Source organism: Arabidopsis lyrata (genome assembly GCF_000004255.2).
Source record: "Arabidopsis lyrata subsp. lyrata unplaced genomic scaffold ARALYscaffold_22, whole genome shotgun sequence".
Lineage (NCBI taxonomy): Eukaryota > Viridiplantae > Streptophyta > Magnoliopsida > Brassicales > Brassicaceae > Arabidopsis > Arabidopsis lyrata.
In genome coordinates, this window is record NW_003302535.1 from 26,545 (window position 1) to 49,674 (window position 23,130).

General features: G+C 32.6%; 3 protein-coding genes and 2 pseudogenes across 3 annotated transcripts; 2 read left to right on the forward strand and 3 right to left on the reverse strand.

Moving 5' to 3' along the window:
- Positions 1-5,150: 5,150 nt before the first annotated feature.
- On the reverse strand, positions 5,151-7,631 carry LOC9299180 (annotated as a pseudogene).
- Positions 7,632-9,375: 1,744 nt separating this feature from the next.
- Positions 9,376-10,733, forward strand: LOC9299186 (glutathione S-transferase U11). Its single transcript, XM_021019629.1, has 2 exons — positions 9,376-9,852; positions 10,160-10,733. Exons 1-2 carry the CDS (start codon positions 9,514-9,516, stop codon positions 10,523-10,525), a joined length of 705 nt encoding a protein of 234 aa, XP_020875288.1. The 5' UTR covers positions 9,376-9,513; the 3' UTR covers positions 10,526-10,733.
- Positions 10,734-12,688: 1,955 nt separating this feature from the next.
- Positions 12,689-14,048, forward strand: LOC9299179 (glutathione S-transferase U12). The gene is made up of 2 exons (XM_002863058.2): positions 12,689-13,197; positions 13,602-14,048. The coding sequence occupies exons 1-2, from the start codon at positions 12,787-12,789 to the stop codon at positions 13,953-13,955; spliced, it is 765 nt and encodes a 254-aa protein (XP_002863104.1). The 5' UTR covers positions 12,689-12,786; the 3' UTR covers positions 13,956-14,048.
- An 844-nt stretch (positions 14,049-14,892) lies between these two features.
- LOC9299181 lies at positions 14,893-18,431 on the reverse strand (annotated as a pseudogene).
- Positions 18,432-19,286: 855 nt separating this feature from the next.
- Positions 19,287-21,800, reverse strand: LOC9299187 (LEAF RUST 10 DISEASE-RESISTANCE LOCUS RECEPTOR-LIKE PROTEIN KINASE-like 1.5). Its single transcript, XM_002863065.2, has one exon. It carries the CDS (start codon positions 21,480-21,482, stop codon positions 19,581-19,583), a length of 1,902 nt encoding a protein of 633 aa, XP_002863111.1. The 5' UTR covers positions 21,483-21,800; the 3' UTR covers positions 19,287-19,580.
- Positions 21,801-23,130: the final 1,330 nt, after the last annotated feature.

Here is a 23,130-nt window from a genome sequence, read left to right on the forward strand (position 1 = left end):
TAGTTAAACTCTTCAATCGGCAAATGATTTCTACGTTAATCAAAGACCTCTTTCATCAGACTGCGAAAAGACGTTAATTTTGCTTTTTTTTTTTTTTTTTTTGTTATCTTGGATATACCCAAACTAATCATCAACAAATGATTTCTACGTTTATCAAGAGATTTTTCATGAGCCTTCAGAAAACTGTCACTTTTGCTCATTTTTCCGTTATCATTGTTATAGCCAAACTCAACAATCAACATATGATTTCTACGTTAATCAAGATATCATTAATCTGACTGCAGATTGCCGTCAATTTTATCTCTCTTGTTTGTAATCATGGTTATAGCCAAACTCATCATGAGCAAATAATTTTTACGTTTATCAAGAGCTCTTTCATTACACTGTAGAAAACCGTCACTTTTGCTCATTTTTCTTTGTTATCATGGTTATAGCCAAACTCATCAATCATCAAATGATTTCTACGTTTATCAATTTCTCTTTCATCGAACTGCAGAAAAGCGTCAATTTTGCCCCTTTTTTTTGTTATAATGGTTATAGCAAAACTCTGTAATCGGCAAACGATTTCTACGTTTAGCAAGAGCTCTTTCATCAGACTGTAGAAAATCATCAATTTGGCTCTCTTTTTTCCATCGTGGTTATAACCAAACTCATCATTAGCAAATGATCTCTATGTTTATCAAGAACATTTTCATGAGCCTGCAGAAAACCGTCAATTTTGCTTCTTTTTTCGTTATCATTGTTATAGCCAAACTCATCAATCAGCAAATGATTTATACGTTTATCAAGATCTCTTTCATCAGACAGTAGAAAACCGTCAATTTTGGCTCTCTTGTTTTGTTATCATGGTTATAGGCAAACTTATCAATGAACAAATATTTTTTACGTTTATCAAGAACTCTTTCATCACCTTGCAAAAAAAGGTCAATTTTGCTCCTTTTTTTTGTTATCATGGTTATAGCCAAACTCATCAATCAGCAAACTATTTCTACATTTATCAAAAGCTCTTTCATTAGGCTGTAGAAAATCGCTATTTTGCTCATGTTTTGTGTTATCATTGTTACAGCCAAACTTATGTTCAACAAATAATTTCTACGCTTATCAAGAACTCTTTCATCAGACTCCCGAAAACTATCAACTTTGCTTCTCTTGTTTTGTTATCATGTTGATCAGGTTTTATAAAATTATTTTGTCATTCAGTGAGAAATTAATAATAAAATTATGTAACTTCTGTAGGGTGAAGGTTTTTTTTATAAAGTAACTAAACTATATTGTAGTTATCAAATAATTTTACTATTAATTTTAAAATAAAAGATACATTATGGACCAACCATTATAAATAACTATTATATATCAGAATTTAATTGATCAGTTTTGAATCACTAATGATCTTGACTCATTTTCTATTCCGTATACCAATAATATTCACTCATTTTCTATTCTGTATACCAATAATATTCTTAATTCTTCTTCTTCATCTTCATTGGTCTCAAGATCGTCCTCCACATTCAAATATGAGGTAAGTATTCAACATCAGCGGTATTTCCCTTGTTTGTACAAGTAAAACCACTAACGGACTAAGAAATTGAGGTTAACATATAAACAAAGGCATGCATGACTACAAACTAAACGAAAAAAATTTAGATAAAACCAATGCATGATCACCGTAGCATTGGTGAAGCGACCTCAGGGTAACAACAACAATAATTGAGTGCCTGTATCAGATTCAAACATTCGTGTTCCCTTAATGCTATCTCCTCTCTTTCTTTTACCGGTATGTAAGAGTCTTCCATCTGTTCCTTCTCATTCCTCTATAGATACAATCATAACTTTTGTGTTCTCTATCACCTGCAAAAGAAAGATTTCAAGATACTAAAGGATGTAGAACATGTTCTTTTCATCCTCATCTCCAGTACGTGCTCAAGTAACGTTGTTAACATTTCATATCATCACCATCTTCTTCTTTCTCTTCCGATTAGGGTTTTCGATGCCATTTTGAGCTTTCCTATAACATACATGCTCTCCACTGCGACCAATGTTGTATCTCCTTCTATTGCAACAACGTATTGCTTCACTATATAATTCACCATGGCTGATTCCGGTTGATGATAACACAAAGACAGAGCAAAAATCATATCAGAAACATGACTCTCAATTAAACCGGAAAATCCTAACATATCAATACTTATATATATATATATATATATATATATATATATATAAAGTTTGGGTTTAGTACTTGTTTTAAATTTTAATTAAAAAAAATATTGCTTACAAAACAAATATCTACAAACACTAAATCAAGCACACACACAAACAATCTAATCGTGTACTTACAATTGTTTTTTTTTATAAGTTTGTAGATGGAGTGATGAAGAATATCGTGATCATAGGAAACATGAATCATATTGAACTAATTCACTTCTCCAAAAGCAGCTTTATCACACTCCACAGTATAAGAAAAAAAAAGAAACTTACAAAATAAACTCACGTTATGTAGAACTCATATTCCAAAATAATTCAAAACAAAGCTAAAAAGTGATCTAAATTAAATTACATACATGCGGCTTGAGCAGTGTTAATAATACGAATCAACTCTTAGTTCTGGCAACATCTCTTACTAATAAAAGGTGTTCATTGAGGCCTCTCAATATATCTACATCAGCACAATCAAAAGCATTTTAGAGGAAGCCACGTAAGCGGAGATTTTGCAAGATGCCACATCACTCTTAAAAACCACTTACAATTATCCACGTCTCATTGACACATAGTATATAATAGGTCACTCAAGAGACTCCCCTCGCCCAAACTTCAGCTTTTGGAATTCCCCCTAAGCCACCCAATCAAAATTCATCGCACTTATTACTTCTCAAATGTTGATGAATTTGGCGTGGTCATCAACATCATTGGATCACTCTAGAGAAGTTCACTCTACGAAAGTGTAATTAATAGTAGATACAAATTCGTGGAAGAGACCAGCATCATCCTCCGAAATCATGAATCCGCCAACATTTACCTTGCTCAGTTCCTCGATTGCTCGCACGCAGCACCCTGGAAGCGAATTGCCGAAGCCGACTACCCAAGATAACCCTTAGATTAGAAAAACTGAAGCGTAAAAACCTTAGTTCACGCTTTAGAGGTATTTTTGCTCTACTAACATAAAGATCCATCCCTCTATGTATATTTTGTTTCTATACGTGTGATTAGATGATGTGTGTATGTGTAGGACAAAACTTCAACGCACTGTGATGAACAAAAATAAAATACTTTCACTTGGATTTGATAGTATTATATTTGGCTTTCATCGTAAGTTTTGGAATCAATTTCAATGAAAATTAAAATGTGTAATGAAATAATGTTCCTTTAAAAAACATTTAGCATGTGGTTTTCCTCAAAAAGTTTCAATGGTTTTTTTTATAAATAATAAGAATGACCCATTTACATACACTTTCATATTACTGAGATTTAACTTTTTTCTTACATGCTTGCAGTTTATTTCAATATGACCATATATCAAGTTTGTCAAGGCTTTAAAATTCATGAGGTCAAAATTTTGTCTTCCCTACTCCGCTCTTGTCGTTATGTCGAAGCGAATGTGTTGGATACGTTCAGTTCAAGCTTTGAGATAATTAGGTCAAATTTGTTCAAACAAACTAAAATAATTAGGTTGAAAGTAATTGAAAATTTGGCTGCTAAAATTCCGAAAGTGATTTTAAATTTAAGCCGCTGATAAAATGGGAAAGAAAAGTTTTAGCTTTTACATATAAAGTGAAAAATAAACTAATCAAAACATTTAAAGGGAATTTGAATATTGACTTCTTAACACGATCAAAGTCAATGATGTAGTATCACACAAGAACCATCGTTCTTTACTTGCTAATCCATCGCTTGGTTATTTAAAAATAATGATATTTTTGTTATTTTTCTTCAAGATTTCATAACATTAGAAACCAAGTTATCAAATTACACATATTCAAATCCTTAACAACATAACTAAAGAAGATAAATTTGAAAAGCTTTTGGAATTTCTCCAAAATTAAAACTACTATTAGAAAAGGTACATTTCATACTATTATGAAGAGATCATTTTCCTTTAAGATTATTAGAGACTATATAGATGAGAAAAAAAACTATATAAGTAATAATAAGAAACAAAAAATAAATTTCAATTTGTAAATATAAATTAGAATGAATAGATTAATAGTATCATATAGGTTATATTTATTAAAATGCTAAATACAATATCATATGACTTTTTAATATATAACTAAAATTGAATTTAAACTTAAGTTAATTAATCTAAAAATGTCAATTATTAACGCCCGGATTTTCCTCTAGTGATCACTAAATTTAATAAAACTGAAACAATTTAAAAGCAAAGAGAAAGTTATATGAACAATTTTAAAAAATATCTAATTAAATACTACTATAGAGAGCAAATCTTTAATTAATCATATAAGTGTCTATATGTATATAATAAACACATAATTTAAAAATAGTATGTGGGATGAAAATCACATGTCAATATATTTAAGAATAAAAGAACTTTGTGTCTTTTTTTATTTTCATCCTTTTCTGAAACTACCCTTATAGATTTTAATTTTTTAATTTTAATTCAAAACAAAAATATATTTCAAATTATAAAATACATGGTGGAAAAATTATAATCATAATATAATTATTTAAATATTAGTACCTTGACGGATTATATCCTTGATTCATAAGACATTATCTTCAATATTTACGAATTTTAACTTTCTTAATTAAACAATTTCGAGATAAAAATATTCACATCATTATTTAAAAATTTTAAAGTCTTTATCAAATTTGTACAATTTTATCCTTATATTCTCGCAAAATAAAATCGAAGTCAAAATTTATAGAGATTTTGTTAAAGATTTTTTTGTAAACTTTGATCTTTTGTGTAAGAATCATAGATATCGTATCCAATAGATTTAATCTAAAAAATTTCATAAATTATATAACAGATTAAAGTTTAATGAAATATCACTTATGAGATGAAATAATGACACATAGCATATTGTTAAAAGATTTTTTAAATCCAATTGATGTGTTCGTCAAATAACTCCGGCCCCAATAATTTCACTTCTTAGATATCCACAAACGTTTTAAATATTATATAAGCTAAATGACATATAACACAACATGTTTTATAATTCATAAATAAAAACATTCACATTTGTCATATGTACCTACGTCTCTAGTTATAAAATCCTTAATACAAATGATAAGATTGGTACAAAATTAAACGAAACAAATAAAACCACTAAAGCAAGTACCACCACCTCCACCTACAACATACCGTACCTTCAACCACCTCCACCACCACTGTATCCTCCACCACCTTGAGAACAATCTCTCGCCATATAACTTGGTTCACTACACCTAAAGCAAGTACCATCACCACCATATCCTCCTTAATAATTTCCACCATCACGTCCTCACCTCCACAGCCAAAACCACCACATCCACCAGATGAACCGCCGTTATTTCACTGAACAGGAGCACCCTCGGGTCCAGAAACTTCAACAGTCTTCAGACGACTGGCGTTGTCAACCTCAACCTTGAACTCAACAGCTTCATCAACGGCAAGGCTACGAAATTTTTCAGAGCTAATGGACTGGTGAACGAAGAGATCGTCACCACTCACCACCGTCGTCTGGTGTGATGAAACCAAACCCCTTGTGTGTATTAAACAACTTCACCGATCCCTTGCGTCTCTATCCACCACTCATATTTTCATCACCGTCGCTCATTCGGATCAGTCTCCGACAACCAAAAATCACTGATCAGCTATTTTTCCTATCTCTCATAATAAAACATATAAATTAAAGTCAAAATAGGATAGCTATTTTTCCTATCTCTCATAATAAAACATATAAATTAAAGTCAAAATAGGTTAATGGCAATTAAATAAACAAAAGAATATAAAATTACATATTCATAGCATATTCAATCCTTTAGTCGCCTAAAACTGAAATTAAAAAATATATATTTGAATCTAAAATTAAAAAAATAACACAACAAACAATCTATCAAATATAAAAGAGGTTAGATGAAAGCCTAACTCCTATAAAGATGGGATTGAACTTTTTGATCCATGACGAAAACATGTACCATAAAATACACAAATTAACTCACACGTCAGTTGTAATCTTCTCTCCATCGATTCAAGTATTAATTTCCACACATCCAAATTATGATTGAACGTAAAAATCATATGTGGAAATTGCGGCATCTTTCAATTCACTAATCAAAACTGAAACAATCAAACCCTAAACTTTTCTCTCACGATTACAAGGATTCAAAGTGATAGAATTTCTTAGAAGCCCAGTATCTATTTAACAATTTCATCACGATAGACATACCTATGCAATCTCGACAGATATCGTTTTAGAGAACTCTGTTTTTCCCGAGCTTCAAAATAGACTCAATATGTTTTAGAAAGCAAATTAATGTTAGAGTTTCTAAAAAACAAAAGAAAGCATATAAATAATTCATAACAAAATACAAATAAAAATAGTAGATTAGAGATTACCTTCTCGTAGTCATCTAATAATAAAAAAACTCATAAAATTAAGAAATATTAATATACAAAAATACATGTTTATATCAGATCGATTTAAACGTAGAGATGAGTTCTTCGAGAACCTTGACCAACATAGTTCCAATAATTTATCAAATCTTTCATATAATAACACGACATAATTATTTCTACGAATAACAAATATTCTATATAAAAAAAAAGGTCTCAATCACACAAATAATCAAAGAAAATAATCAACAACCAATATACAAAATAAAAAGAAAAAACAAAAAAAATCTAAAACATAGTCGATTATAATATACCTTATCAATCTCATTGACCTCCAAAAACTTGTAAATCACTTCCGCATCAGCGCAATGCTCCGCCTTCAAAAACACAAAAACTATGAGTAACGTTGACAAAAAAAAAATATTTCGTTATGTAGTGCATGGTAAAAAATTATTTTACATCAGATCTGATGAGAGACAACTATCAATAATTAAACCAACACAAATTATAAAATTGTAAGTAATTTAAAAAGAGACATAAGAGAAGCGCTAACTAAAATTAAAGAGGACTCACGATTGATGTAAAAAGTTTGTTAATGAATTTAATGAAGAGGCATGTCTTCATCAACTCGTTCATTCAATCTCTTGATAGAAACTCCCATGAGCGGTTACCTAAAACATAATTCACACGATACAAATCAGCAAAACAATAACAATCTTAATAATTCATAGACCAAGATAATAACAATACAAATATAACCTCAAGAAAAAGTAAAAAATAATAACGCAAAATAAAAAAATCGATCCATAAAAGAACCAAAGCAACAAAAAAAAAAGCTATAATATCAAAACGATATGTTTAGGCTAACGAATCTGAGTTCTAATGGTGTGGCTGCGGCTCTATATTTATAGCTTAAAATCTAGGGCACACTGTCATAATTATCTCTAAAAATTTATTTTTTAAAATTGGAAAATTTCTTGATACAAATATTCGTAAGATATTTTAATATCTATCTTAACTTTTTATAAAAATTAAAAAACGAAATATTCCATATTTTAATATTAAAAAACGAAATATTCTATATTTTAATATTAAAAAACGAAATATTCTATATTTTAATAAAATTCACACGATTTTATTGTTTTACCCTCACCAAAAAATAGAAAACTGGATTTGATAGTGTATTCATTAAGGGTGATTAAGACTAATCATCTCAAAACACGATTAGACTTATATACCCTTAACAATTAAGATCAAAAAATTTCGAAATCGAGGGTGTTTAGGACATTAGTATAGAGATCAACACACGATTAGACTTATATACCCCTAATTACGAAGAAGAAGAAATTTCGAGAAGAACAATTCATTAAGGGTGTTTAGGACAAATCATTCCAACTTTTAACCACAGGCCTCCAATGCCCTAACTTTCAATATGGTGCGTTTCTACTTCTCAAATAATTATTGTAGAGATTACTTAATTAACTTTACTATAACTTAATCACCAAATTATTTTTTACTAAAACATAATAATAATTACGAAAAAATTAGATTTTCAAATTTAAAATCAATTTTTAAATATAAAACGATTTTTAATAATAAATAAATTTTGAATTTTTTAAAATTGTTATATTAGTATCGTTTAAGGATTTGTTATCCTAAATATTTCTAAGAAAATTAATATTAAATATTCTATTATTTAAAAATGAATATTATATCACATGAAAAGTTACCCGAACTTGTCCTAATTAGGTATGTGGTTTTTTTTTTTTTGACGTCTAGATTTATTATTTATTGCAAATTATGAGAACTGTTACATAAACAATTCTACAACGGACAATTCCTTCCGACCCTTATTAGATCCACGACAGACGACACTTCTTTCTCCATGCTCTTGACGGACACCTTCAATGATCCACGACCTGACGACACTTCTCTCTATGCGTAGAATCCTGGCGAACGGCTATAATTGTATTTCGCTGGAGATCTCCTGCACACTTGCCTCCTTTAATCTGCAAATTTATTAATAAATCGCAATATCTGGGACTCGAACCCCAGATCTCTTAGTGTAGAATCATTAATTAACCCTTAGTCAACCAATGGGCCAAAGGGGCTTCTACTAAGTATGTGGTTTAAACATTTACTTGCAAATTTTTTTCAGAGATGTAGACTATATTGAGTTCATATGTTTGGAGTTTTGGATATTTTTTGCTTTTTATAACATGATAAATATTAAACTAGAAACTTTAATATTTTTGGATATTATCTTATTAATTTTAGTATAAAAATCAATAAACCATCTTTCTCTTAAAATAAAATAAAATGTATAATAATAATTCATATTTTTTTACTAATTTAGTATATCTTTATCTCCGAATTTTGGATTTAGTTTGATTTATTAAAAATATAGATTCTAATTTAAAGCAGGAAAAAATGTCAGATTACATATATAAAAATGTAGTCTTTATTTAAAATAGAAAAATAATATTTTTCAAACTAAAACCCATAAATATGGTAGTTTTCAAAGTATGAATCCAATAACTGTGACAGTGAATGGTACTATTGTGTCCCACTATTAAGCAACGGTACAGATCAGGCAACTAATCAGGACCCAACACACTTTCCTGGACTCTCTCGTCTCTTTGAATCTCCTACCGACCCCAATTAAGAAAAAAAACATTTTCTTATTTAATTAATTATTATTTAATATTCATTTATTTTGTGTATTTTTATTATCATAAGCACATGCGTACCGAAGCTTTTTTTGACCGTCATGCATACCGTAATCTAAGAAAGGATAAACGAATTTGAGCACGTTCATTTATATATAGACGCCAAACATAGAGACTAAACCTCATCAAACCACAGCTGTTCAATTCCTATCCCACAAAAAAAAAAACACACACGCACACAAAAACAAGAGCTGTGAGTTTGATCAATCTCGTCAAAAAGTGTAACACATGGGTCTAATGAATGGTTCAAAGAATGATGAGTACGTAAAGCTATTAGGAGCATGGCCTAGCCCTTTTGTGCTGAGGACTCGGATCGCACTTAACCTAAAGAACGTAGCTTACGAGTATCTAGAAGAAGAAGATACATTGAATTCGGAGAGCGTTTTAAACTATAACCCCGTCCATAAACAGATCCCAATCCTCATCCATGGCAACAAACCAATCCGTGAATCCCTCAACATCGTCATGTATGTTGATGAGACTTGGCTCTCCGGTCCTCCCATCCTTCCCTCTGATCCATTTGATCGCGCTGTGGCTCGCTTTTGGGACGTCTATATCGATGAACACGTAAGTCATGCATCCATGGAGAAACTTTCTCTTATATAGTGTTTATATGTTTGGTTTAGCTAGCACACCTGTTTCTAACAATGAAATGATAATAGCTTTCATTCAAAAAAAAAATTGTATATGAAAAATTTAACATGGATAATCTAGCTTTGAGTTGAAATTATGACTAAGTTTTATATTTGTCACAAACATTTAATTTATTAATGTCTTTTCAACTGCTTAGAATTTTGTAGTAACTTCCATACATGCATGAATCATAAAAAAATTAAAATTAATTAGTTTATATCTTTCTTGATCTTTTATGTAGTGTTTCACATCAATTAATGGAGTGGCAGTAGCAAAAAACGAGGAGGAGAGAAAGGCAGCGATAACTAAGCTAGAGCAGTGTATGGCTCTATTGGAAGAAACGTTTCAAGAATGCAGCAAAGGAAGAGGCTTCTTTGGAGGAGAAAATATTGGATTCATTGACATTGGTTTCGGCTCGATGTTGGGTCCTCTTAAGGTTCTCGAGAAATTTACCGGCGTCAAGTTCATACATCCCGAAAACACACCAGGTCTTTTCCTTTGGGCAGACAGATTCTACGCACATGAAGCAGTCAAGCCTGTCATGCCCGATATCGAAAAACTTGTCGAGTTCGCTAAGCTCAAGTTCAATACTTCAATTTTTAAATAAAAAGCCAAGGACTACTAATAATTATTTTAAAATATATATACGACGACAAATGAATGAATGATCACATAATCGAGATCGAGGAAGAAAATGTATTCTCGATTAATTAGAAGATGCAGTCAAAAAGTTCTTTTGTTTTTTAATAAAAATTAAATGTATGAGATTATGAATTTGGTCGTAAAAACGTGTATATTAAAAAATCCATTGAGCAGCGAAGCTTCGCCACAATGAACAACCTAATGGTGAACAAATGATGAAGATAATCTATAGCACCATAACCATTGACATTATGGTAGTACCTGAACTGTTTAAATTTAAAAAAAAAAAAAAAAAAACTTGTTCACTCACACAATTAATTGTTCAGATAGGGACGGTCCTACAATAATAATGTAAGTTAAAAATAGCAAAAATCAGATTATACAATTAAAAAAAAAACAAAAGAGTAAACGTCTCGTACATCATTTTATTTTTCAGTAAATAAGATTATCTGTAATATTATATAATATAAGTAAACCTCTAAAATTTTGGGGATGTCTTTTATGTATGTGCGCAACCCGGCCCTGATCAAACTAATTACTAACATCAAAAAGGTAACGAGATTGCGAGTAGATTACTAACAGAGTAACTGTTCATCGGCAAAGCCAAATCCAATCTGGAAAAAACGTAAGAATGGAATATCGTTCTACAAGTTCCAAATATGTTGGGCGAGAGTAGTACTAGGACGAGTGATATTTTCGAGTTGCAATTTTTTAAAAACAAAAGAAAAAAAAAAGCTTTATGTAAAAAGGAAACGATTATATGATCTGTTTATGTAAACTTTTTTTATTTTTTTGTTAAACTTAAAGAGCCAATTTAGTAAGTTTGATAGAGAAAAAAAAAAGATACATATGAATATAAATCCTTTTCTGGCGGCACTGAAAATACTGATTAGTGAGATTACCTTTGTAGATTGTATTTCAGTGAAGCATGAACGCTATATATAAGGGCATATTTATGGGTATATCTTTAAAGATAGATCTTATGATAATTATAATAGTATTATAATAAGGTAAGAGAGAGAGAAAGATAGAGAGAATATGATGATAGGTGGAGAGAGGGTGAGATATGAAAATATTTTTGGTTTTTTAAAAAATTGTTACCCACTTACCTTTCGCCACCTGGCGCAAGACCTCCGAAAGAACAGATCTTGTCCGAGACCTGTTCTATATGCTCTTGACCCATTTTTCATTAATTTCTATTTTTTTTATTCATAAGATCATTGGTACAGATGTACCGATAAAGATGGTCTAATGCTAAATGCCAAAATGAAAATAATCAAAATAATTAGAGACTTTTCATAGAAAAAATGTCACGAGAATAGTTTTGACACAAAAATCTGCAAAATAATTAGATTAGTTAGCATCTTAATGTTAATCTTAATGTTAATTTGTTTGCTTTTGTCTTCATCTTTTTTTTGTCTCTTGGTCGCAAATTGAATGATGTATAGATAGATTTTTATTCAAACATGGCGACTAGATTTTCATTCCCTTTTCGCATTTTTTTGCCGCACGTGGCAAATATAGCAACAAGACATAAAAAAACACTAAATTAAGACCCACCACTGTTCATATATATATGAACAAACGTAGATTAACATTTTATATCTATTATACAAAGTAGACAAAACTTATATTTAAACAGATTAATCATTAAAAATATGCGAAATAATATAGTTTTTAATAGGGAAGTAATAAACTTTGAAAAACAATTAATAACAAGGATTTGAAAGATAATAGAGAGTACATAAAAAGAAAATTTCACCAAAATGAATAATTTCAAATAAAATGTTAAGACCTGGGAGTATTTGTCTCAAATGACTCCATTAAAAGAAAATTGCATCGTTATTTCACAAAAATTTTGTTCACCTAATTTCCTTAAAAACTGTAAAAACTCTAACAAGTCAACATTTTCTTCCTAAGTCCAGCGCCGGTCAATTGAAACCATCTTATTTTCCCACAACCCATCTTTAGAAAATAAAATCTTTTGATTTTTAAGAGTCAAAAATCAAATAGCTGTAAGAAAAAAAAGTCAAAAATAAAATCCTTTGAACAACAATAAACAATACAGAACAAATAAAGAAAATATCAGCCGCCAAAAATGTCAGCTAAAGAAGCTCTATAAAGAAAAAGGTAGAAGAAACATACATATATATCAAATCGTTCCTTTATAAATAGTCACCCAAACTCAATCAAATTAACAGAACAAACACAAACTCTTTAAGCCAGATGTTAAAAAACAAGAAATCAGACAACTCCTTGTCTCGAGAAACATTACAAATCAAAAAAAGAAAAAAAACCACGATGGCTCAAAATGATTCGAACACCACTGTGAAGCTGATAGGGACATGGGCAAGCCCATTCGCTTTAAGGGCTCAAGTGGCTCTACACCTTAAGTCCGTAGAGCACGAGTATATCGAAGAAACCGATGTTTTGAAAGCAAAGAGCGATCTCCTTATTAAATCCAACCCTATACACAAGAAAGTCCCTGTCCTCATCCATGGTGATATCTCAATCTGCGAGTCTCTCAACATCGTTCAGTACGTGGATGAATCGTGGCCGTCCGATCTTTCTATCCTCCCTTCACTTCCCTCCGATCGTGCCTTTGCTCGTTTTTGGGCTCACTTCGTTGACGGAAAGGTAAACAAACGAGTTAAAAATATAAATTTTAATTAGTGGAATTTTATTATAAATGTTGAATTTAAATTGAATGAAGAATCCTGAAATAAGAATTTAATATCTTTTTAAGTTTTAACTTTTGAGGGACAATTATTGACAATAATGGAAATATGAACTATCCCTTTCTTTTGCTTGATGAAAAAGAAAAATGAAACAAAAATGATACGATTAGTGTAATTATGTCAATTTTAAGAGATTGAAACTCTGTAACATAGTGTGTAGTTTGATTAACGTTGGCATGCTTCCGCCAAAATAATCGCTAATTTTTCTAAAACTTTTATTAAGAGAGTGTTTATTCGCATATATTTTTAATTTTTTTTTTACTACTAAATAAATAGTCTATATGTTAACGATTATTGGAACAGCTGTTTGAATCGATCGATGCGGTGGCGGGAGCCAAAGACGACGCCGCGAGGATGGCGTTGGCGGGGAATCTGATGGAGAATTTAGCGGCACTTGAAGAGGCGTTTCAAAAGAGTAGCAGAGGCGGAGACTTCTTCGGAGGGGAAAACATTGGGTTTGTTGATATAGCTGTTGGGGCCATAGCAGGCCCAATCTCTGTCATCGAAGCGTTTTCAGGTGTTAAGTTTTTGCGTCCAGACACAACACCGGGCCTGCTTCATTGGGCTGAGAAATTCAGGGCCCATGAAGCTGTGAAACCTTACATGCCTACCGTTGCCGAGTTTATCGAGTTTGCCAAAAAGAAATTCAATGTTTAATGATTACATTTATGATTTTCGTAAAATGAAATCTTATATGTGTACTGAACTACTCATAAATGTGTGGAAATCTAATTTATGTTTTTTTGGTTTCTTAAAAAAATATAAAAAATTAAAAGAGACGTCAACAATTCAAAACGGAATCAAGAAATGTTAGCGATCGAGATATCAGCAATTCAGCTATACCATGAAGTGAAGACTGTAATTATATAAAACAAGAGGATTTTGATCAGGAGGAAACATAGAAGATGAGGGGATAGCAAATTTTACATTGATCAAATAGACACTTTCAAATATGTTAAAACCCATCGTGAAATAAAAAATATATAAATAAAAATCTAATTAGAAATCATTAAATACATCATCAAATTTCAACTAGTTTTTATGAGTCATTAAACAAATAAGACAAGATTTTAAATCCACCAACACATTATTTTGCTTGAGTTTTCTTTTGCCTTGCCTACCCCAGGGCTAATCTTACGAGTATACTTGACTTCTGCTCTTTCAAATCAATTATACCAATAAACCTCCCAATTATTTAAAATCCAATAAATTATAGGATTATGTACAAACCAATAAACCTTCTAATTATTTAATTATTTATAAACCAATAAACCAAAATTTTAAATCCGACAAGCCATGGTTTTGCATGAATTTTCCGTTGCCTTGCCCACCCCAAAGCTATCTATCCTAGCTACGAGACTTACCAGTAGGTACTTGATTTCTGCTCTTTCAAATCAGTTAAAATTTTAAATAGACGTTAATACCTTTTCGAGCTTATGGTTTAATATAAATTAGAAGATTATAATTGAATATTCCGAAACTACATCTATAATATTCGTAATAGTTTTTTTCTAGAATAACTATTTAACATACCATTACATTACATGTCTTATCAGAAAAGAAAAGAAAAAAAAACAACATACCATTACATGCAATCCTTTGATAGTGCATTTTTCTTTATTTTTTTGTTTGAATAATAGGGCATTTTTTCTAGAATCTTTACTCTCTCAATAAGGCTGGATACACTGATACACATGTGGAGCCAGACGAGGTGTTGCAATCGCGTGCAAGGGTTTTGCCATAAAAAGCTCTTACTTAATGAAAGATCAATTTTACTTTCACCGGGCACTGGTGACCACGTGAACCCTTGAACCAACCGAGCCAGCAACATGTACGTCATGGCTGACCCAATGTCCGCACCCATACAGATACACCCTCTTCGTCCAGCACTAAACGATATTATATTGAGATCAGGCTCTTTTAGTTCCACACTTTTGTTATTGCCCAAATGTCTCTCAGGGTCGAACTTAAGCGGCTTGTCCCACACGTTAGGGTTTGTCCCAATCCCCATACGACTAATTAGCATGTGGCTTCCCTTGGGGATGAAGTAACCGTCTACCACAGCGTAGGCAGTGGACATGTGAGGGAGGTTGAACGGCGCCACGGGATGTAACCGGAATGCCTCTTTCACGCAAGCCTTCACGTAGTTGAGATTTGGGAGGTCGAACTCAAGGACAAAACGGTCTTTTCCAACTACCATATCGATCTCCGATCCTCCACGGCTTTTTGCATGATGCTCGGCTCATTAATCATCTCCGCCATGGCCCATTCCGCCGCATTAGACGGATTATCCACCGTCGCCAACATTAGTTCCTTCACAGTCCAACATAATTAACCACCAAAAAAGTTAGAGGTCATCTGATAAAAAAAAGAACTTGTTAAATAAAATTAAACCTTTTGCTTATGACAATGCATCTCTAATGCATGGAATTCCAAATTATAATATTTGGAGTTTTTCTAAAGAAGCTCCACTACAATACAATTACCATAATCTTTGAAGTAATCATCAGTTCTAAACTAACCCGGTTTACTTAGCTGGTTATAGAGGTGTTTTTACAGTTTTACCAATCCTAAGTACTAAATTCATAGAAAAGTTATTTAGTATTGTAGCACCACAAGTGTTATCAAAGCTAGAGACTATTGGCCATGTAAGGATGAAACTGTCAATAATATGCATACCGTCACTTGTGCTTTGATCTCTTCGTCCGACAGAGTAGGTTTCCCGTCAGTGTCTTTCGCCATTATAAACATGTCAAGAAAATCTTGAGGCTTTTTCATATTTCCATTTCGCCATTGCATGAGTCTTTCATCGACAATAGGATCGTTATACTTGCTTACATTTCTCATTGCGTCAATCACAACCTTCTCATGGCCTTCCAAGTCCAAGAACCTTAGCCACGGGACATAATCCGACAATGCAAAGGCGTAAAGATGGGTTAAAACTGTAAACAAAGATTCAACATGTTCAATCTCTTCGAACCCTGGTCCCGATCCATCTTCACTTCCTTTACCAAAATGCCTTATACCAAACATCATCTTCCGAGCTACATTTCCGCTGTATTGCCGCAACACAAGCCTTAAATCAATAACCGAAAGACCATTACCATTATCACAGTTTTTGACACTGCGGTTATTGATGTACCGGACCAAGTTATCAGCCTCTTCGGTTCTCTTTTCAAGCATCAATTTGAAGCTCTTCTTGCTCGTCACGTGAGATGCCACCACTCTCCTCATCTTTTTCCACTGCTCTCCTTGTGGATCCACCGCAATGGTCAAGTACCCGCGACTGCAGTGCTCCGTGCCTATTGTTAGCGGTCTAGTGGCAAAAACGGAGTCTTGCTTCTTCAAAATCTCCCTTGCAATTCTCGGGGATGTCACGGAGATCACGTGAGTATTCGCAAGACGGATACATGCAATATCAGTGCTGAGTTCTTTCATGAGAGAATGTATCCACCGGAACACCGGCTTGTTCCTCCCTAGTATTTCTGGCAGGTTTCCTATTAGAGGCCAAGATTTCGGCCCGGGAGGGAGAGAGAGGTTTCTCGTGTGGCAAATGAATATCATGGTTTTGTTCGTCTCCTTACGCTTCATAGTTAATGTAAGGAGAAGCAAACCTAGAATAAACACAAACACTGGGGTAGAGTCGAGCATTTTTTAAATCTCAATTTGGAGAAATTATTTGAGTTCGAATTTTTTTTTTTTTCTTTTCTTAAATGAAATGATGAGGAATAAACTATTTATAAGTTGCAAAGGTTTCTCTCATCATCAAGAACGTGGTCTGTTCTAAGACCAAGAGCTGATTTGGTAGATTGGTCAGATTCGGTTTGGTTTAAAGGGCCACGCCTAAACATACTTTTTAACATGTGGATAGCAAACCTGGACCGATCGCCTACCAAATCAAGACTTGCTGGCTGGGGAGTGCAGCTCCAAACGACTTGTGGTCTCTGTTCTTCGTATCCAGAAACAAAGGATCACTTGTTGTTGTCATGTGATGTTGCTCCCTACTTTAGAAATGCTGTGACCTGTGAGTACGAGACTAAGCTAACCTCCTTTCACTTTTGGCTCCTGGTTAGAGTTACTCTCTTGTGGCTTAGACAAATATTGAATAAAATGGAAAACTATTATACTATTTATTTATTTTTTGGGAGCAATTACTATGATACAACTTAAATAAAGATAATTAAAGTAAATTTCTATTGGGATTTTAAGGAGATTCAGTTAAACAAACCAATGATTCATATCGCACACATCCAAACATGAGATTTGTTGAATAATAACCAATGATTCATATTATCTTTATTAAAACAGCAATTTCACATAATAAAACTAATATATATCGCTTTTAGTTCTTTATATCGCACATATCCAAACATGAGTTCACACACATCATAGTCTTTTTTGCATCTAACTTTGTATCTGTTAGTAACACACACAAAAGAAAACACACAAAGATATAAATAAATATTCATAAATAGTCATAATAGTCTATCATATATAAATATAAACATCGTAAAAAGGGCGCAGTAAAAACAAGAGTAATAATATAATTTTATATGAAAAATATAATTTATGATTATTGCAAAAAAACTTACTGTGATTTTCAATAGAAACACAACGATGAGTAACACAACCCATTTTGCAATTCATTTCGGGAGGAGGCTTCCAACATTGTTCAGCACATTTGACTGGAAGTTTATCTCGTAAGAATAGAGTAGTAATACAAAGTTCAAGACACGAGAGGTAATCAACTGTATTTTGAGAACTAGATTTTTCTAAACCCTCCGATTCAACTATAAGGTTTCCAATCGTCAACATCATCACCACAAATGTGGCCAATCTTTTGTTCTCCATTTTCTTTGAGGATACAAAGATTTTATCCATTTTTTTCGTTTGGAGTAGTAGGAATATTGTTGAGGTTGATTGAAAGTGTTTGTAAAATATTGTTTCAGTAAAATATTGCTTCCTTATATAGATTGTGACATTTGTATATCTACTATATTATAAAAATAAAGACTTTTTTTATAGTTAAAATCAACTTTTAGTTTGTTATTATTTACACCCCTTGTCATTAGAAAATCTCTATAAATCCTATCTTTTGACTTTGCTTATATCTAAAAGTAAATTACACACATACACACAAATACAATTTTTCTTTAATAAAATACTTTTACTATTTAATTCTTATAATTTTTAATTTATAAATATAATAAATTCAATTGATTTTATTATGATTAAATGATTCGACATTAATTTTCTTTTTTATAGCACTAAATTCATTTATTAAATTTTCAAACTACCTGTATATATTGAAAAGGAAAAAATAATAATAAGCAAAATACTACCTTTAGTTTGTGATTATTTACCCCTTGCCATTAATAACCTATATAAATAATATCATTTGCTTAAATTATTTGAAAGGGTCTCTAAAAGTATATTTCACACACACACAAAGTCTATTACATACATTTTAAAAAGATAATTTCAAAAAAAAAGTATTCTGTTTTAAGTTTTACAATTCCATTAGTTTATAACTTTATATTAATGATAAGGTAGATAAATTCATGAAGAGATCTTCTCATCGGATTTTCACTTTCGGGGTATTTGTGACTTATTGTGCTTAAATTTGAGACCATTTACAATAATAAATGAGTCTTATTTACATTTTTTTTTTTTTGGTCGTGAATGAGTCCTATTTACATTATTTAAGGAATTGTTTCACGTTTGGTGAAAGTTTTGTTTTTTTAGTTATATGGGATTAATCTACAGAGCGATTCAATCTATTATCACAGCTAAGATTATGTTTGTATGCATCCGTCAAAGATTGAAGACCATAAGATGCATATCAATCTTTATATGTTTGATCTCAATGAATTGTGATGCCAATTGCAATATATTTTTTCTAACAAAATATATTTTCCTATAAACCGGTGTTTGGATATTTTTTTCTAGATACGAACTCTTTATTTCTACATAGGAAACACGATTTGATATCTTACATTTTTCATATTCCAATATTGATACCTTACGGTTACGGGAAACAACAAAATCATTTTTTCAAATCTCTATTCTCACATACAAAATCTATAAACACAAAATACAAACTTCGAGTTACGTGTGTACTACTGTACTAGGATTACATCACACACACATGTGAGGCTCCTTCTAGTTGGGATAGAAGGTTTGCAATTCCCGACAAAATTCAACACGTACACAATGAGACCAGTCAACAACACTTTACTTACATCACATTCACATTACGTCATCCGTAATCTAATCCAACACTCAATCTTTCGCCACGTCATCATCCCTCACACGTGTATGGTTCCTAATCCTCCTCAACTCCTGAACAATCTCCTTAGCGTCCGGACGATCATCCTTATCCACCGCAACACACCGGAACGCCAACTCAGCAACCGCCGCAACGCCGAATCCGTCAGTCACCGCCGCCACATCATCGCTGTCTAACGCAAGCAACGGGTCAATCACTTGATCCAAAAGACCCATTTGGATCTTGGATACAACAAGATCCGCTAAAGCCATGTCCCTCTTCTCACGTCGTTGATCAACCGCTTTCATACCCGTAATCAACTCCATCAAAACGACGCCGTAACTATACACGTCACTCTTCTCCGTTAACCGAAAAGACCGGTGATAATCCGGGTCTAAATAACCGGGCGTACCTTGTGGTCCGGTACAAACGTAATCAGACGAAGAAGCTGAATTCACCGTCGTCTCCGAGAACACCAAGAGCCTAGAGAGACCAAAGTCTCCGACTTTGATTGTCATATCCTTCTCCACAAAGATATTCGACGAAGTTATGTCTCTATGAACAACCGGTGGAACAATATCGAAGTGAAGATACTCCATAGCTAAAGCCGTTTGTACAGCAATATCTAACCTTACTCGCCACGTCATCTTCGGTCTCCGGCCGTGAAGATGATCGGCGAGAGTACCATTAGTGACGTAATCATGGACAAGAAGAAGTCCTCTCGGGTCAGAGCAATAGCCATGGAGCTTGACGAGGTTAGGATGGTTGATTGAAGAGAGAATCAAGATCTCATTGCAGAATGATTTCATCGAGAATGCTTTGCAATGTTCGGTGGCGGCGGCGGTTGCGCCGTGATGATGGTGGAGGAATTTAACGGCGAGAAGTTGTCCGTCGCTGAGTTGGCCTAAGTAAACAGAACCGAAACCACCGTCGCCGATTTTGCGCTTGGGGTCGAATTTGTTTGTGGCGGATTCGAGCTCTTCGAAGGTGAAGACTGGTGGGAGAAGAGCGGCGGAGCGGTGACGGCGGAGGAAGAGAGCAGCCGGGTCTTCTTCGTTGACTGAAGACAAGAAACTCGCTCTCCGTGATCGGAAAATCGCTACGGCGACGGAGAAAGCAAGTAGGAGACAAGTCAAAGCGAAGATAAGAGACAACACAGCGATATGATTAACTCTTTTAGAATCTCTGTGTGTTACTAATTCGGATCTTGATTTGTGGAAACAAAGGAAATCTTGATTCGGGTGGGTCGAATTAAACCCGCAAACACCATTCTTGATTAGACAATCTCTGCATTTAGCAAAGTAAGGATCTTGAGATTCGTCCCATTCAACTTCAAATCCAAATCTAGTGAAGAAATCTTGAAGAAACCCAAGAAGATCTCCTTGACAGCCTTGTTCAGATAACGACCCGTGGGTTGATTCGCAACCGTGTAGGATCCGACCCGGATTCTTTAGAAGTTTACAGTCCCAAGGACAACGAGAACAGTTAGGGAGAGTTAAAGGAGAGCAAGGACGGAGAAGAGAGAGACGAGAGCAAGAAGAGTCAGAGACTCTGAAAGGTGAACCGGTTAAGTCGATGAACCGGTTTGGTGAGGAGGAGAACCGGGCAGAAGAACAGTTGTTGTTGGTCCGGGTAGAGTTTGTAATGGGAGAGAGGGTTAGAGAAGATGAGAGAGATGAGTAATGAAGGATAGAGAAAGTGAGGTTTTTGATTGTGATGGTGGCGCGTGAAGATGAGCATTGGATCTGGAAGTTTGGGTGGCCACATCCCGGAGAAGATGAGAATGGGTACGGTGGTGAGGAGTTAAACGGTGGGCAATGAAATGAAGAAGAACATGAAGTAGATGCAGAGGAAGGTTTAACAATGGTGAGAACAAAGAAGAGTAGAGAGAAGCATCTCCACGGTGGTTGAGACATGTAAAGGAGAAAGGAAGAGATCTGATTCTAAATCTGTTGACTGAATTTTGTCGATATGGACAGTGTTGTGAGGAAGAGGAAGAAGAAGAAGAGGCACGTGAAGGTTTAGGAACTTGGAACTGAAGAGTTTCGATTTTATTTTTATTTTATAAAAATAAATATCTTAATAACTCTTTGTGTTTTTTATTTTTTGGTTTTCGACTCTCCCTATGCACCAGGCAGTGAAACTCGAATTCAAAATATTTCTCTTTTCCTGATTAATAAAAAAAAAAGTCTATGAATGAAAGTAAGAACAATATTTTTACATTTTTCCTTGTAGCAAATCTACTATACATTTTTGCAACACTTTTTGGGTTCCTAATCGGGTCACATTTTGTTTAATTTTGATCCGGAAATCTTCAATCGGATCTTTCCTTATTTTTGACAAAATTAAAAAACGAAAATTAATCAATAAAATCTAAAAAATATATATTTTCTCAACTAATTACTATACCTAAACTCTTTATTTATGGCATATTCTCTACAATTTTTATAGATATAGAAATCAAATATGATTATTTAATGCTAATATAACAAATTTGAACTAATTTCCTAAAACCTCGCTACCTAATAAAAACATAAATATATGATTCTCATTTCACTTTTATATGATCTTATATTTATATTATTTTGAACTATTATAAAATATATATACTTAATAAAAAAATTCGATTTTTTTCTGCATATGCTATGATTCAAATTTTTTAAAACAGACATATTACTCAGTCGATGAAGAAAAAAATATGTGTACAATCTATATTAACATTTTTGAAAAACAAATTTGCGCGTTTAATCAGGTCGTATTTTTTTTTTTACTCTAACCCGGAATTGAGTCATTCAGATATTTTCTTAATTTCTACAATTATCTAAAACGAGACAATATACCACGGTGAAATCTTAAAATTAACAAATCGAAATACAATTATTTAGTATTTTAATATACATTTTAAAAATATTTTTACGGGTTGGTCTAAAAACACACACTAATTTGAAATATATATATATATATATATTATAGAAACTATTTGAAAGCAAACTTTTAAATTGACTCGAATTATATGTCTTTTAAATAAAAGTATTATTAAAAGAAATAACAAAATGATGTTTAATTTTACGGGACATGATTATATGGTGGGACGGGTCAGATTTGGATTGATATTAATACGGGATAATATATCACGGGTGAAATCCTGGGATTAACAAATCAAAATATAATTATACAATTTTAAACACAAAACAAAACAAATACAACTTAAAATTTTCATTTTTAATTACAACGCATGTGACTCGCAATGTACAACAAAAAATATTATATACAACAAATTCATCAGTTTATAAAAAGACAAAAAAAATCAAATAATTAACCCGCGGTGTACCGCGGGTAACAATCTAGTCTACTATACATTTTTGGAGCAGTTTTTGGGGTACCCAAATCGGGTCAAATTTGTTTAATTTTGACCCGGAAATCTTCAATCGGATCTTTCCTTAAATTTTGGCAAAATTAAAAAACGAAAATAATTAATAAAATCTAAAATATATATACTTTCTCAACTAATTACTATATTTAAACGCTTTATTTATGGTATATTCTCCACGATTTTTATAGATA

Excerpts from the sequence above, each read along its gene's own strand:
- LOC9299186 (XM_021019629.1), top strand. The coding sequence starts at position 9,514 with ATGGGTCTAATGAATGGTTCAAAGAATGATGAGTACGTAAAGCTATTA. Across the intron at positions 9,853-10,159 it reads ACGTCTATATCGATGAACAC|TGTTTCACATCAATTAATGG; the intron begins GTAAGTCATGCA and ends TCTTTTATGTAG.
- LOC9299179 (XM_002863058.2), top strand. The coding sequence starts at position 12,787 with ATGTTAAAAAACAAGAAATCAGACAACTCCTTGTCTCGAGAAACATTA. Across the intron at positions 13,198-13,601 it reads CTCACTTCGTTGACGGAAAG|CTGTTTGAATCGATCGATGC; the intron begins GTAAACAAACGA and ends TTATTGGAACAG.
- LOC9299187 (XM_002863065.2), bottom strand. The coding sequence starts at position 21,482 with ATGTCTCAACCACCGTGGAGATGCTTCTCTCTACTCTTCTTTGTTCTC.